General features: G+C 45.5%; 5 protein-coding genes across 5 annotated transcripts; 1 reads left to right on the top strand and 4 right to left on the bottom strand.

The window, feature by feature from the left end:
• Positions 1-372: 372 nt before the first annotated feature.
• On the top strand, positions 373-1142 carry N7509_000519 (uncharacterized protein; the record flags this gene model as incomplete). The annotated part of the gene is made up of 2 exons (XM_056625156.1): positions 373-836; positions 893-1142. The coding sequence occupies 2 exons, from the start codon at positions 373-375 to the stop codon at positions 1140-1142; spliced, it is 714 nt and encodes a 237-aa protein (XP_056493738.1).
• Positions 1143-2577: 1435 nt separating this feature from the next.
• Positions 2578-3631, bottom strand: N7509_000518 (uncharacterized protein; the record flags this gene model as incomplete). Its single annotated transcript, XM_056625155.1, has 5 exons — positions 2578-2702; positions 2752-2816; positions 2873-3273; positions 3318-3428; positions 3491-3631. The coding sequence occupies 5 exons, from the start codon at positions 3629-3631 to the stop codon at positions 2578-2580; spliced, it is 843 nt and encodes a 280-aa protein (XP_056493737.1).
• Positions 3632-4459: 828 nt separating this feature from the next.
• On the bottom strand, positions 4460-5964 carry N7509_000517 (NAD(P)/FAD-dependent oxidoreductase; the record flags this gene model as incomplete). Its single annotated transcript, XM_056625154.1, has 4 exons — positions 4460-4683; positions 4740-5310; positions 5364-5650; positions 5706-5964. The coding sequence occupies 4 exons, from the start codon at positions 5962-5964 to the stop codon at positions 4460-4462; spliced, it is 1341 nt and encodes a 446-aa protein (XP_056493736.1).
• A 3881-nt stretch (positions 5965-9845) lies between these two features.
• On the bottom strand, positions 9846-10208 carry N7509_000516 (NADP(+) coupled glycerol dehydrogenase; the record flags this gene model as incomplete). The annotated part of the gene is made up of 1 exon (XM_056625153.1): positions 9846-10208. One exon carries the CDS (start codon positions 10206-10208, stop codon positions 9846-9848), a length of 363 nt encoding a protein of 120 aa, XP_056493735.1.
• Positions 10209-15851: 5643 nt separating this feature from the next.
• On the bottom strand, positions 15852-16296 carry N7509_000515 (retropepsin-like aspartic protease; the record flags this gene model as incomplete). Its single annotated transcript, XM_056625152.1, has 2 exons — positions 15852-15886; positions 15942-16296. 2 exons carry the CDS (start codon positions 16294-16296, stop codon positions 15852-15854), a joined length of 390 nt encoding a protein of 129 aa, XP_056493734.1.
• Between the last annotated feature and the right edge of the window lie 172 nt (positions 16297-16468).

Genomic DNA, 16468 nt, shown 5'->3' with positions numbered 1-16468 from the left:
TTCTCTTTCGTTTCGGGGCCGACTCGTGCGACGCACGCGTCTTCCAGTATTCGTAAAAGACCGGACATCAACACTCCGATCTATGTTTGCTCTAATTCGGCTTAGCGTGTTATGGCATCAGGGTTTCAGAAACAGAGAAAGAGTGTAGGGACCCCGATTTCCGGAAATACTGTACCATTGCGTATGATCTTGGCTTTTAATATTCATCGCGTCATTCATTTTATGCTCGAGGTTATTCTTTAGATCATTACTCACAGCTACGTCACTATTCTCGGAATATTTAAATATGACGAGGGCAACGACTGTCACAGAGTCGGAATAGCCCAAGCATTACTTGTTCAAACAGCTCTCACTTGCTACACGTACACAGCCATGGTCGGTGACACCACTCTCAATCTCGCAGTCCTCATTGACGCGGACAACGCCATGCCAGCTACAGCTCGGCTCCTACTTGCGGAAGTCGCAAAATATGGCACTGCTCACGTGAAGCGGGCGTACGGGGATTGGACTAGCACCAACTTGAAGGGCTGGAAGGAAGAGCTTCTGCGGCAGGCAATTCAGCCAATGCAGCAGTTCGCGTACACCCACGGCAAGAATGCGACCGATTCGGCTATGATCATTGACGCAATGGACCTTCTATACTTGAGGCACTTCGATGGTTTTTGTCTCGTCTCGAGCGATAGTGACTTTACTCGGTTGGCTGGTCGTATTCGCGAGTCTGGACTAGTTGTTTACGGATTCGGAGAGCACAAATCCCCTAAGCCCTTCGTCGCTGCCTGCGATAAATTTATCTATACCGAAAATCTCGTTTTATCCCGCATCCCGAGAGGATTATTGTGCCTAGAAATCATGACCCAGTACAACATACTCCGGCAGCTGACCACTTAGCAAGTCTGCTCCATACAACAATAGAGACGGCCTCCGATGACGAAGGATGGGCTGCGCTCTCCCATATCGGGGATCTCCTCACAAGAAAACACCCTGATTTCGACTCTCGTAACTACGGCTATTCTAAACTTGGCGACCTGATCTCTGCTTTACCCCTGTTTGATGTTATTCGACACTCTCCTCGAGAGGGTAAACCCAAAGACATCTACGTACGCGATAAGCGTCGGGGAGGGGGCGGGAATGCTGCCAATTAATGAAAATCCTCAGGAAAAAGAGATTCCAGAGGTTGACTTTGAAATAGCGGAGCAAGGTTGGACTGTGGATATCTCTCTCGCGATCGGGCTGATACTACGCGGGAGCTTCAGTCGTTAGGAGCCGATATAATAGCGTCGGTATAAATGATTCCCTACACGGCTAATTCAGAGCTGGAGGCAAAGAAAAAAAAGATTGGGTCGATTTCTGGAGTGACAATGTGATAGACACCGAGTAGCGAGTCTCAAAGTGATCTCAGGCCCCCTGCAAGAGTACCAACCCATTAACTAATCAAAAGTACGGTGAAATATCTTGAAATTATTTCTAGCTATCTCGATCCTCCATCTTCAGAGAACTCCTCAGAGATAAAGACAGCATTGTAACTTATGGCTCATTTGCTGCAGCACAGATACCAAGAATTTATGATTGCGAATGAAGCTTTGCTTGCTCATGTGGAGCTGGGAGGCTTTAAACAAGCGAGATTCACCAGCCGAAAATATGCTGACACCGATGAGGACCATTTATACAACTAAACCGTTACATTACTGAAAAGGACGATGCCGTCCGTCGCTGTGATAAGCTTTGAGCATTCTGTCTAAATGTGATAAGTTATTTTGTATATCAAAGCGAAAAAGAAAAGCTCGGGCTTTGCTCTCCTAGCCACTATGGATTCGAAGATTAGCCCAAAAAGACTTTTATGGCTATTCATGGAACTGTCTGCGGGAGGAACAGGGTGTTCAGGGCTAGGAAATCTACGGAGAGTCACCGCCATGAGGTGAATCAAGAGTAATGTAAAAGGGTTGACGCCGTTTTTATCTAGAATCGGAATCTCGCTATGACTTACATATCTAAGACTTCACACCATCTATTAGTGACGTATAAAAAGTACGGAATGTATACTTAGAGTAAAAGAAGGCGAGCCCGGTGATATTGTTCTTCTAAGTCGGACTATTATTTTAGCTTTCGTCCTAGTTAATAGATATTACATTCCAACCTTAAAAAGCAATCGGAAGCATCGGATCGTTTGTAGCGTCTCTTGCATAGAGCCAATATGTAGGTACAGACTTTAAACCCCCCCGGAGGTGGCCGGAGAGGCCCAAGTAAGATCGTTGAGAGGGCCAAGAAATCAAGGTGTGAAGCTAGAGGATTTTTGACGGAAAATTCAGGCCTATTAAAAGGGTGTAAATTTAACCGATCGATTCAACATTTATAATCGGATTTTAGTCCGATGAGAGAAAGTGCAGCAATTTCAGAAAGGAAAATAGTGTTTCAGTAATCAACACATCATCACCAAAATTAAAAAGTTCGAGTGTAAGAGTGATTGACACGTTCCGCGCAAGAAAGCAAGTTTAATGTTTCCGATGGTCTGGAGGGAAGGACACGTTTGTCTAACTTCTCTACTACTCAATACCGTAAAAGAGATAACTGAGAGCAAATTTATTGGACACACGAGTTATGAGTTGCAAATACACGAAGAAATGGTCGCACTGTTACAAGACTGCCAGCAGTAATTCCAAGATTGGCCTCGACATTGGACCATATTGAAATCTGTGTTGTTGCATCTAAGAACAAGAGTCAGCAAACGAAATAGCAAAGGACATTTCCACTTACAAAGGAAGTCCGGATCCTTAGCATGATGGAGGAATGGGATGCGCACGATGACGGCAGCACTCGCTCTGAAAAATGTGTATTGAGTCAGGACTTATTTTGTGAGGAGGCAGAGCATACGAACATTCCAGCAATCCCTAAAATTCCCGACACAGCACACTTGGTCCGACGATCCATTTGGAGTCTCCATATAATCAAAATGGGTAGAGATCCAAGAATTATATCGCACGTGGCGGCCATTCCGCTATACATATAGACGATGCCAAGGAGGATGTTGATGCCGAGGCAATGGCCAGTTTCTGGATAGTGGTTCCAATAGTAAGTTACTGGATGGCATTGAAAAATAGTGAAGAATAGAAAAACGATCCCGACAGCAGTTGAAAAGGTAACTACTCCGTACAAAATGTACGAGTGAGTACGATGAATCGTAAGCCGAAGCAGAGTTGTGGCAATGGATAGCCTGGCAATTGTGCAAGTGAATACGTAAAGAACCTGACCTAGCCACCAACACTTTCCGCGTGGTATCTGGTAAGTAGTGAACCAGAATCTTCAAAGTTTAGAATACTTACCAATAAACCACGTCGCAGATCCTCTTGGTGGTGGGCTAGATAGACTGGAGTCTTCCCCATGCCATATACGGCGCCCACAATGCCGCACGTGGCAAAGCCGATATTAAATATCTGGACTGGTATAAGTACACTTACTGCAGTGGTAGGCGAATGGCGGTTCTTTGTTGACCTACAGTCGCTGCAACCATCAAGGCATCATCATGCCCAAATGCTTTGACTATCCCCAACCGAACGTAACACCGAAGACTGACAGCGGCGAGCGAGATGCTCAAAAATACGGCAGCAGTGATAATAATTGCATCGCTTCCTTCCATGCCCCGTGGTCTTTATATGAAAAGACATCCAGGAAGCGTTGACAGGAGACTATCGAAGTCGAACGGACTGAGTGGCCTTTAATGATGTAATGTTGATTATATAATCATTGAGGAATCTTATCCAAAATGCTTGGACGCGAAACATTACAGTGACCACAAAGTACGATGGATAGAATAGTATACATAACCATGAATTAAGAGCTCTAACAGTGCAATCCTTTTAAATCGTCAAAAATGACAGATACGTTGAAGTGTGCATTTATGGTTCATCGTGAAAAACTCAGTCTCTCGGGCTCAGGGTCCTGAAAATCTTATTTTTATCAATGGCAGACTTTGGTGGTACGATTGCATCATTACGTCAATCGAAGCCTAACGCGGTACCTACGCAGATTTAACTATCGCATTCACGGCAGCTTTGGTGGAGCACGCTTACATGCTGGTTGCCAATAGCCATTCGCCAGTCGGGGCGTCCTCCATCGCTGTAATAGAGGCCTGATTGCAAGAAACAAGTGCATTGAATACGCGATACTAAGTGTAGAGAAGAGATGAAAAGAGTGAGTGAGGCCTCGTGTAATAGAGTCCTGATTGCGAGAAACAAGTGCATTGAATATGCGATACTAAGTGTGAAGAGGAAGAAACTATGGAAGGTGAGGCTTTGCAGGTAAGCTGTGGGGCCTGAAAGGGAGCTAGGCCCGAAAGGGAAGTAAGGTCAGGTTGCGGAGTATTACATATGCAGTCCGTTCTGCAACTCGAATTCTTACTGTAACTAGCTCCTCTCGAATTCCACCATCTCTGCTCACGCATGATCATACCATAAACAAAAGACCATCAGCTCTTCCACTTAGCATTTAATCTCTCGGGAGTAGATTGAAAGATACTCGATAGTCCCGTGTCCTCATATTCGACGCCTCTGGTCACCATCTTAGCAATGGCCTGCGTCATGGTGAAAATAAGGAGCATTCCAGCCCCGTTGAATCCCGCCAGTAACCACTGGTTCTGCGAATCCGGCACTCTACCCACATGGGGAAGCATATCAGGCGTTACACCCATTACTATTGTCTTTTTGTAAGCTGTTGATACTTCCAAAGTTCAATGGCATTGTTCATACTTCCGGTCCAGACCATATCATGATGCGCTTCGGCGTTCTCCCATCCATGAAAAGTATCAGCCATCACAGAGTCAAAGTGGTCCGTAGCTCCTTGACAGATTAATGTTGTGTCATCAACATTGTTCCACCACTTTTCTCTGTCGTGGACGAATTCCCACTTTGCTCCGCCGAGAATCATCGTTCCATCTGGCCTAGGAACGAGATAGTCCGGACCTTGTGCGAAGCGCAGATTGTATGTACTCTGTAAAGAAGGTGGCCGAGAGGAATTTGATCCTATGGAGATATGTGAGTTCTGGCCTTTCACTGGCTTGATAATATCTTCATATCGTGTCAAGAGTGCGGCAGTGTATGCATTGGTCGCAAAAATTGTCTTGTCAGCTTTCAAGATGCCGTGCGTTGTATTGAGTACTGTATGATCCAAGTTTCCCTCCACGTTTGTCACTCGAGTATTTGTGTATAACTTGCCTCCGCGTTCTAATACTTTGCCAAGAAGACCAGTGACGAGCTTGTAGGGCCATAGAGAGACAGCCGGGACTCGAATCGCTCCTTTGCTGTTTTTTGTACCTGTGACCTATGCAGTCTCAGCAAAAATTTCGGGCTTTCTGCTAAGTACTAAGAGCACACCTTATCAGATTCGGATTCTCCAATCCATTCGGCTTTCTGAGACCAGCTTATTTCGTTCTGACGTTGTTCTTGAAGGAAGTTTCGGGCCTCTCGCGCGTGGCTTTCGTCAAAGTAAACGTCAAAAGAATGGGTTTCACTTAGTTCGCAATCGATATTTTCTCTTTTCACAACTTCTGCCAGGGCAGTTAGCTGATCAAGCTGGTGCTCGCTCATCTCTTCAGCAGCAACCGCTCCATGAGTAGAAATCAACTGCTGTGCATAAGTCGCAGCCAATTTTGTGTGCCCGCCTTTTGGTATATTAAAACAAGACTCCAATAAATTCAGTGAAAAGCAATCACTCACCATTTCGTCCTGTCGCACCCGAACAGACCTCACGCGCCTCAAGGAGTACGACGGTTGGGCTTTTTGCTGCAGTACTGGGATCTGAGAGGATATGATACGCAGTCGCTACACCTGCAAGCCCAGTTCCGATTATAGCTATATCACAATGCTCTGGGACGCTCTCTGACGAAGAATAAGCTGCCAATGGATCGGGGTTCCTGAGCCAATACGAAGTCATTGGATTCTCCACAGGAAACCCAGATTGTGACTTTTTAGACATTTTGACCAGCTGGAGGATATTAAAATTTCAAAGTGATCCCGAGAGAAGAAAACAATTTCATTGCATGACAACTTTAATTGTGGTCATCAGGATTATATCATGTGACAAGGCTATAGCAAGCGATGTAACGCCATGACTACATAATTAAATCTAGCCACGGTGAGTCACCTACCAAAGGGTTATCGCGTAAGCTACTTTGCCACGTAATAAGATTTGTAGGCTTGTTTGCTATGCATAATTTCTGCTCTGCCAAGGCAAGTTTTTTAAGTCAATACTGTACTCCAATCTCAAAAGCTCCTAGAAAGACAGAATCATTGAGCCTGCAAGTGTAATATAAGCCTATTGCGAGATACAAGTGCATTGAACGCGATACTAAGTGTAGAGAAAAGATGAAAAGAGTGAGTGAGGCCTCGCAGATAGGCTGCAGAGGCTCAGGAACCGCGCTAAGCCCGAAAAGGAAGTAGCCTCTGGTCCAGAGTGTTACACTACCCCCTCTTTAAAACACGATTGAGCCTCGTTGAATCGGTTTGTTGTCGTCAACATGGTCTTCGAGATACAAATCGTTGGCTGCGGCTGTGACCCAGTCCGCTAGTCGCACCGAGGGTCCTGGTTCGTCGGGATACCGTGCATGATAGTCCATCAGCTTCAACGGCGCTTGTTTGAACAACGTCGCTGCATACCAATCGTTATCCACTGCTCCTGTCCATCGTGCCTTGTACTGTAGCTTCCTGTAGTATATCCGCGAATCCAGTATTTCGTCGACATCCTCTTCTAGTTCTCCCAGTATCTCCGTTGGTAGTGGTGCATCTGGTATTTGTCCCGGCAATAGCTCTGAATTTGAAGCTTTCCGAAGCTTGTCTGGTGAAAAGACTGGGTTTATCTTCATGCTTGCAGGTAATCTAACCTCGAATGCGTTGCCAACCTTCCTTAGGATTGGGAAGGGTCCGACTGTCTGTTCAGACAACTTTCTGCTCGGCCAGTCAAGCTTCATATGCTTTGTCATGATGTACAGTCGATCACCAACATCAAAATCGATCTCACGACAGTGTTGATTCGCATATTTTCGCTGGCTTCCTTGTGCAATAGCGATCTGCTTCTGGGCTTATTCCCATACCTCCATCCACTTACCAACTTAAGAATATTAAATTTCGGTGCCAGTATGATAATTATGTTCTGTTGCAGTTGAGAGGATCACCAGCTAGTTGTGGTGTTAGTAGCTCACCTCTATCTCCCGAATGGATATCGACTGTAGCTAATTATCAAGTCGGTTTTCTTCAAACCATTCGCAGTGCGTTTGTGGAGTAGCTCTGGCAGCTACTCAATAACTTCCAATAAAGCCGCCGGTCGGCTCTACTTGAGCGTTTCAAAGTGCCGCTGAGTTTCATTAGATGCCAGTCTCGAAACTCTTTTCGGCTTTGGACCATTTTCTGCGTTTCACCTACTAGATACGTTTATTCTTCAAGGGAGAGAACACTCTATCCCCAGCAACTTATGCCATTGAAACTGCGCACTATAATACCTTGCTCCCACTTGTGACTGATCTTTACAATAAAGGGACATTCGGGATAGGGGCTAGCTATCGACGCATTCTTATAAAAACATAAGGATATCAGTCCTTCGGGCAGGATTCAGATGATCATTTGCCACCTAATTTTCCACCCACATCCGAATTATCTATTTTTCACAAAGCATTTAATCCTATCACCCATATATTTATGTCGCCATCGTGTTGAAAGACTTGATCATGGTGTTAAAAGGATCGAATATGTTGCTGATGGCCTCAACTTTCTCAAAATAATGACTGAGAGAGAACACGGAAGCGCCACTCAATTGAGTACGCATAAAGCGACAAAATCTGTGTCGTACGCACATATGAAAGTATATTCACCACGTTTCAAATCCTTCGCTCAAGTTCTCACGGCGCGCAATGAAAAATACTCGCTTTTTATGATTGTGATGGCACCGAGCGATTGAAATCTACAGATACACATTCAGCCTCGTCTATTAGAACCTACGGCGATGGTCTGACAGCCCGTCATGTTATATTTCATGCGCTCAATGCCCTGGCAGCCGTATTTATCGCCCTCAAAAACTGTCTCTGTTGTTATGATGCTGGGAGTTTCTGTAAAACACCTGTGAAAATTCTCTGAGCCACAAACAGCACACGACCGCCTTCTAGGGAGATGAGCTTACAAGGTCAAATCTAGGATTCAGCTTTAAACTTGGGGATTATTTTCAGCCGGGAACGATTTGAGACAGCTGTTTCACGGTCACCCAGAATTACGTCTGCAGATACTCCATCAACTATCCCCTAGCCAGTCAACCCGGCAACTAACAATTGTCGGATCTAAGTACGAAGCTTGTGGCGGAACTCAGAGATCCTTTTTGTTACGCCTACGAAGAAATTACCAGGTTCTCTTTTCTTGCTCGACGACTTCGTGTTCAATGAGACAGGGCAGTTGGTAGCAATAGCTGTGGCCACAAACAAGCAAATTACCTGCCAAAGTTGTCTTCAACTAATCCATCCAATGTGGCAGCCCACGTCGGCATTCGCCCATGGCTTCCAGTGACTTTCCATGACGGAACATTGTGGCATGAGCATTCAAGATCTATATAGGAATTGCATATTTCTGAGCGCAAATACCTCAAGATGCGTGATCACAAGTATCCATTTCGTCTGCATTCCAAACTCATGCCCGTAAAAGACATTTCTATACAATAATCTTCAACAGAATGGTGGTACGTAATACTAATATAGCGATGAAATGGAGTTCTGGGACCAGAGCAAGTATTCGACTAAAGCCTTCGTGATGGTGCCGCAAAATTAACCGGCAAGGAGCACTAGTCATCACTGTTTATCAGGAAAGCCAAAGTCAATACCAAATGCGGGATAGACGTAGCGAGTAAAGCCTCTTTTACCGGCCACACTTTGGATAAAGGTATTAATGGCATCCAGTTTCGTTTCCTCCAGCTTCAACAAACACATGTTCTGCTCTATTCGGTGCGGAGTGACGGATTTTGCCAGTACAGAACGTCCACAGGTGTAACGAACTGGTGTTGTTACCATTCGTGGATGCCTCATGCCTACGGCACCACTCTAGGCATCCACGCCTACACCTGTGTATCTAGCCTTCTATCTTAGCTTCCTTCTTATTCTCCTCAAGCTATTACTTTCGTCGAACAGCTACTGTTTCCTTTGCTTCGTATGCTACGCCGTACGTTGATCTCTGTGAGCATCTGAGCATCCTCACATTGCACAGGACACTAAATAACGAGACATCGGTGAGATATGATCCTCTCCACAGAAACATGAAGAGACGGAGAAAATTGAGACGTACCATGCCAGCTCAGTAAGATCACAGCCGGTGACACATTCTTGCATTTCGCCAGGCTTTTGATCACCGGCAGTTGCATCAGTGGACTTCCACTGCTGCCCAAGGGGCTATAAGCAGTAACATGTATCGAGTTCTCTCTGCAAAAATCAACAATTTCCTGCTGGGGCAGCAAAATGTGATTTTCAATCTGATTAACCGCTGGTGGGATCAAACATTTGGATAAAAGCTCCTTCATATATCTGAGGCTGTAGTTGACGACGCCTATGGCTTTGACCTTGCCCGTATCCAAAAGCCTTTCCATGTCTTTGTAAGTTTCAACGTGAGATCGGCTTGGAACCAGATCACGGGTTCCATCAGGGCATGTCGGAAACATATCGTGATTCCCTTTTCAAAGTCAGTATCTGCTTCAAAACCTACACCTGGCCTATTCTGGGGGGTGCAAGCTTCATAATCACTGCTGAATAAAGCCAGCGTACTCACCTTCCGGATTCATTGCTACAGGCCAGTGCATCAGATAAATATCTATATACTGTAGGCCCAAGGCTTTCAAGTTTTGTCGAGGTTTTCTGCCACGCGTGTGTGGTAGGTGCACCACAGCTTGGTAGTGATAAAAACATCTTCGCGTTTAATACCCATGGTCGCAATTGCATCTTGAAGCCCTAAACCCACTTTTTCTTCGTTCCCGTAACAGTATGCAGCATCTATGTGCCGGTATCCAGCTTCAAGTGCATGTTTAACGGCAGCTCTAACTTCCCCTGGCCTTGACTGCCATGTGCCTGCACACATTATACCTGTGATTAGATGAAGAACAGCGTATAGCAGGGGTTCTTGCATGAGAAACGAACCTAGCCCAAGGGCAGGAATTTGAGCACCAGTGTTCAGTGCGAAATTAAACGGTAGCTCGGCCATATTGTGGATTAGTATGAGAAGTCAGTGGACGCAGGTTAATCCCTTGCGAAGAGGAGATGAAATTATTTTGATCAGTCAATTGCGGGCAATTGTCCAGCGATTCAAAGCAATCCATTTTCCGAACTGACTCGTGATTCAAACTTAAAAATCTCCATTTCATCGGACGATTTACAACGGGAATTCATTTTCCGTAGCTTGATTTGCCCCGGCCATACATTAGGTTCCGCTATGATGCACAGAGATTAGGATTTGCAGTCTCCGGAGGTCTAGTCGAGATTGTCATGATGAAACCCTTGCTGAGCGACTTTTTACCTAGGTGACGCTCCACGATATCTTGGATAGCTATCTGAAAACGCCACGTAGCGCGTGGAGGGCGATCATGCATCGTCATATCAATGTTCTTAATATCCCCCGTTGAATGAGAATATCTTTTGTTTCTGATCAATCCAATTCAATTCAATTCAAGATTCTATAACCTGTAACACTCTGGATCAGGCCTGCTTCCTTTTTGGGCCTAGTGCGATCCTTGCAGCCTATCTACGAGGCCTCACCTACTGTTTTCATCTCTTCTTCACACTTAGTATCGCGTATTCAATGCACTTGTTTCTCGCAATAAGCCTTTATTACAGGAACGGGCTCCCTCGTATGCACCCACCCCTGGTTACCCAGACCGCGAATAGACGCCATTAGTAATCTGCTTTTCACCCGACCCCGAGGATATAGTATGAATGTTCACCTTCCTTGCATTAATATCAGTCCGACCAGCTGAGTTTTGATCCTATGGTTGAACGAACAGGTGGACGTACATAGGATGAACAATCTCCCAACAGTATCCACCACCAGGTATGATCAGATTGTCATGCATTCAACTAGCCAGACCTAGAATCTGCGAAGTAATGATAAGAGTGATGAGACCTGAAGCTGGGCAATAGCTGGACAGCATGGTGGAGGCTACTGGACGAGTTTTTGAGTATGACCAGAAGGCTCAGTGTTCATGAGACAAAGTTTCTTCGCCGGGTTGCGCGGAGTCCTAGAGCAGGTCCGCTTTAAAGGAGATTTAATAGCAGGCCTTTTTTGGAGTAGTTTAAAAATCTCTTGGTGGCCTCGAAACGAGGCAGTCTGGAATCCACCGATCTCAAGTTTATGTATGGCAGAGCGGAGGGGATGCCCAGTTCTCTTGAGTCTATGGTCGTATGTGATAATTACTTGCTTATTAGGAGATATATACCTACCCTAAGCCCTGCTCAGCTTTGGCACTTCAGCTCTAGGGGCTAGGATGGCCTGCTTTGTATGCAGATATCTGTTACTTGATCGAGACCCAAGCAGTCTTCGGGAGACTAAACCACCGAGAGGACCAGCGACGACGCTCAAAGATAAGCTTGCGAGTCTTAGCTTCAGGTTAAATTTTACGCCAAGAGAGTGATGGTCAAGCTATTATTAGGCGACTACCTGATGCTATGTTTAAACATTGTGACGCACACTGGCCGGGTGTTACACAACACGGCACCCGCAGATCTGGCTCGTGACCAACAGCTTGCGAAGGAGTCACAGTCAAGAACAAAGAATTTCAAATAGTCTTTCCTGATGGAGATAGTAATACTAAGCTATCAGACTACTTGACCAAAGAAAATGCTTCCTACTCCACCAGGTAGTCCAGTGCATGTACCTTCCTGCATTGGCTCAATAACTGTTGAGCCACAATTTGTTCCAGAGCATCCTATTTATCATTAGAGTTTGAAATCAAAGCTAGGGACTCTAAGGTACTATACCGAAGTATACTGCACCATCAGCGCCACCTCCTGTCACTAGGAATAGAGCTCCCATGCGTGAGTCAACAGAGTGACAACTACCCTCTACTGGAGAAGCATGGCTTATGATGTTTACATCAGACTGGCTATAAGTCTCTTAGTACATAAGTAATCGACAATATATCCAGAAATAACATACCAATCACTTATAGAGGCATATTGGTTGAGCTTTGAAGTTTGCTGCAAAAGCTCCTCCTCCAAGAAGAGTAGAGAGGAAAATAGTGTAGGAAAGCTGCATTTTGATATAAAGCAGAGGATTGTAAAGGTTTGTAAAGGTATTTGAAGTCGAGTAGAGTAATAATAAGTAGGCTAAGGAATCAAGTAATAAAGGGAGGGAAAAGGGTAGACTTATATAGTGACAAAAAGTAGTATACTATTTCTAAGGAGTTACATAAATTCAGGATTCTAATTTTACTATACTTACTTAGGCAAGAGATATACATATGCCGCAGAAGGATCAGTCCTAAGCTGACTTAGGTAAGAGATATACATGTGCCGCAGAAGGATCAGTTCTAAGCTGTGCGTTATGTCTCATCCCAGTAACAAGTAGCATATACATATCTCTTGCCTAAGTCAGCTTAGAACTAAGCCTTCTGAGGTATATACTTCTAGTATAGTGCTGCCGATCATCTTACTGCCGATCCGCTATAATAGGGGCTAACACTGATCCTTCTGCGGCATATGTATATCTCTTGCCTAAGTTAGCTTGGGACTGATCCTTCTGCGGCACATGTATATCTCTTGCCTGAGTCAGCTTAGAACTAAGCCTTCTACGGTATATACATATCTCTTGCCTAAGTTAGCTTAGAACTAAGCCTTCTGCGGCATATACTTCTAGTATAGTGCTGCCGATCATCTTACTGCCGATCCGCTATAATAGGGGCTCACACTGATCCTTCTGCAGCATATGTATATCTCTTGCCTAAGTCAGCTTAGGACTGATCCTTCTGCGGCATATGTATATCTCTTGCCTAAGTAAGTATAGTAAAATTAGAATCCTGAATTTATGTAACTCCTTAGAAATAGTATACTACTTTTTGTCACTATATAAGTCTACCCTTTTCCCTCCCTTTATTACTTGATTCCTTAGCCTACTTATTATTACTCTACTCGACTTCAAATACCTTTACAAACCTTTACAATCCTCTGCTTTATATCAAAATGCAGCTTTCCTACACTATTTTCCTCTCTACTCTTCTTGGAGGAGGAGCTTTTGCAGCAAACTCAAAGCTCAACCAATATGCCTCTATAAGTGATTGGTATGTTATTTCTGGATATATTGTCGATTACTTATGTACTAAGAGACTTATAGCCAGTCTGATGTAAACATCATAAGCCATGCTTCTCCAGTAGATGGTAGTTGTCACTCTGTTGACTCACGCACGGGAGCTCTATTCCTAGTGACAGGAGGTGGTGCTGCTGGTGCAGTATACTCCGGTATAGTACCTTAGAGTCCCTAGCTTTGATTTCAAACTCTAATGATAAATAGGATGCTCTGGAACAAATTGTGGCTCAACATTTATTGAGCCAATGCAGGAGGGTACATGTATTGGACTACCTGGTGGAGTAGAAAGCCTTTTCTTTGGTGTAGCTTTCAATTAAGAAAGACTGTGATCTAAGTTTCAATTTGATGTTCTTTGTACTTGGGAGATAGATGATACTAGTATAGACACAATCTTTGCTAGTTTTCTTAACTGGTATTTGAATTCCAGAGATGATCGCGTGGGCGCTTTTACCGACTCGAGCTAGGAAGTGATCTATGTATCTGTATTTTTCGACCTTCTCATTTGATAGGCTCCCTGTTGTCCTTACAATCCCTCTTCCTTATCCCAACAGCAGACCATCTTCTATTGTCCATTGTTCCAATCTTTTAACCTGGTCCCGATATTTCTGTAAGCTCTCGTTTGTACGGTTCACTTGTCTCGCTCGTTCAACCACTTCACCAGTCAGCGTAGATACAGATAAAGCGTCGGGGAGTTGTCGTGATTCGTCGGGGAGTCTAGTTTGAGGCTCGGTGGAGGAGGTTTGAGTTTCGAAGAGGGAGGGAGGAAGGAGGACATGCTGTTCGGGTTCTCTGGCGGTCATGAGGTCTTTTCGAGAGAGGACGTCAGCTAGTACCTTGTCCTTTCCAGGGCGATACTTAATGAGAAATCGATAGCCTGCAAGCAACTGCATCCACCGTATTTGTCGTGCATTCAGGGTCCTCTTGGTTTGGAAGTACTTCAACGGTTCATGATCTGACAGAATGTCGAATTCGTCAGTATTCCTGAGTCCCTCGAGCTCTGGTCGCCACTCCTTGAGTGCGTGGATGATCGCTAGGAGCTCTCGGTCGTGGATCTCATAGTGCTGCTGCGCCTGGTCCATAGTTTTGGAGAAGAACGCGACTGGATGCCAAAACTTGTCATGTAGTTGCGACAGGACGCCTCCGATTACCCCCAACGAAGCATCAACCTCCACGCGTGTTGGGAGATAGGGATCATAATGTCGAAGGATTGGTGCTTCTGTCATCTTGCGCTTGAGCGCGTCGAACGCTTCCTGGCACTCCGTTGTCCACCGCCACTGTACTTCCTTCCTCGTCAGATTGAAGAGAGGCTTTGCAATTTTGCAAGCCTGCTGTATTGTTCCACAAATCGTCTGTAGAAGTTACAGAAGCCAAGGAATGACTGCACGCTCTTCACCGTCTGCGGCCTTTCCCACTTAGTGATTGCGGCTACTTTCTCCGGGTCTGGGGACACTCCCTCCGTGCTAACGATGAAGCCTAAAAACTTCGTCGACGTTACTTCCCATTCACACTTGTGCAGTGCAATCTGCAATCCGGCCTTCCGGAGGTGTTCTAGGACCGCCTTAACGTGCTCCTCATGCTCTTCGAGCGACTTGCTGTAAATGAGTATGTCGTCCACGTATACTGTGGCAAAGATGTCAAGGCAGTCCCTCAACGCGTCGTTGATGTAGCGTTGGAATGTCGCAGGCCCGTTAGTCACACCGAACGGCATCACTGTATATTTGAACTGTCCATATCTTGTCTTGAATGTTGTCAGATCCTCTGAGTCAGGATGCATCCTAATATGATGAAAATCTTGTCGGATGTCCAGTTTTGTGAAGATTCTAGCCTCGCTCACCCGCTGTAGGAGCTCATCCATCAGCGGTAAGGGGTAACCGTCCTTCTTCGTGATTGCATTGAGCTTCCTGAAGTCGACGCAGAAGCGCAGCCCTCCGCCGGGCTTCTTCGTCATCAGGATAGGTGAAGCAAAGGGCGCTGAACTTGGCACAATGAATCCCTTTGCTAGGTTTTCATTAATATAATCCCTTGCGGCTTCCAGTTCTTCCTTTGACATCTTGTATAGAGGGCAGTATCCAGGCGTAAACTTGGCATCCCCAGTGTCGAAGCGACAATCGATATCTCGGTGTTCAGGTAATTTATCAGATTTAGCCTTCGAGGCGACATCTGCGTACGCTTTGTATTGCTTCGGCATATAGTCGGGTCCTGAGTGTTGCGTCTTCTTGGAGATGTAACACTCTGAACCAGAGGCTACTTCCTTTTCGGGCTTAGCGCGGTTCCTGAACCTCTGCAGCCTATCTGCGAGGCCTCACTCACTCTTTTGCTCTCTTCTCTACACTTAGTATCGCGTATTCAATGCACTTGTTTCTTGCAATCAGGCTTCTATTACAGGAGATAATATGGTCGATTTCATAGATACTGGTGATGAAGATCTCATTTCCTTCTTCTGCATATGTCGGTGGAAGCCTGGGCCTCCAATTGCGCCAGGTTTGGAACGGTTGTCTGGGGATGGAGAGTGTGGTCGAACCGGCATACTCTCTCCGATAAGTGCTCGAGTCATCTTCCTTGTCGAATCCTCTTCGTGTGAGTTACTGTGGTTCTTCTTGAGTCGTGGTTCTCGTTCCTGCTTCTTCATTGCCTCATCACGGCGATCTGCATCAGCCTGGTGACTCTCCGACAGAGGAGGTCTCAATATTTGTAATGGGATCTTCTGCTCAAGTCCCGTCTTTACAATGTCTGTCAACGATGGTTCATCGGGCATGATAATCCTCCGGTTCTTGCAATCCAGGAGGGCTCCTGTCTCTTCAAACCACGGCCGTCCAATAATCGCTTGACGATGGCCTAGTCCAGTGATCATAAACTGCGCACTGACCTGGCGAAAACCTTGGATCGTCAGCGTCAGATGGGTAACGTGGGTGACGGGGTCCGCTGGCCTGCCGTCGAATCCGATGAGTGGGATCGGGTCTTGTAGGCGTTCAGCTATCACGCCGAGGGGTTTCATGAGGATGAAGGTGTCTGTGTCGATCAAGAGATACGCATCTGCTCCGGTGTCTGCTAACGCTTTGAGGACAAAAGCTTTCTGGTTCAGGGAGATTCTTGCATTGAATAGTAAACTATTGCCTGAAACTAGCTTTTGTAGGTCGACTACGCGTATGGCAGAGCTAGAGAGGCCT

Source organism: Penicillium cosmopolitanum (assembly GCF_028827165.1).
Source record: "Penicillium cosmopolitanum strain IBT 29677 chromosome Unknown utg000003l:1.0-3747932.0:1.0-3751027.0, whole genome shotgun sequence".
Taxonomy (NCBI): domain Eukaryota; kingdom Fungi; phylum Ascomycota; class Eurotiomycetes; order Eurotiales; family Aspergillaceae; genus Penicillium; species Penicillium cosmopolitanum.
The sequence above is the reverse complement of the archived record's forward strand: the minus strand, read 5'-3'. Positions and strand labels throughout refer to the sequence as shown.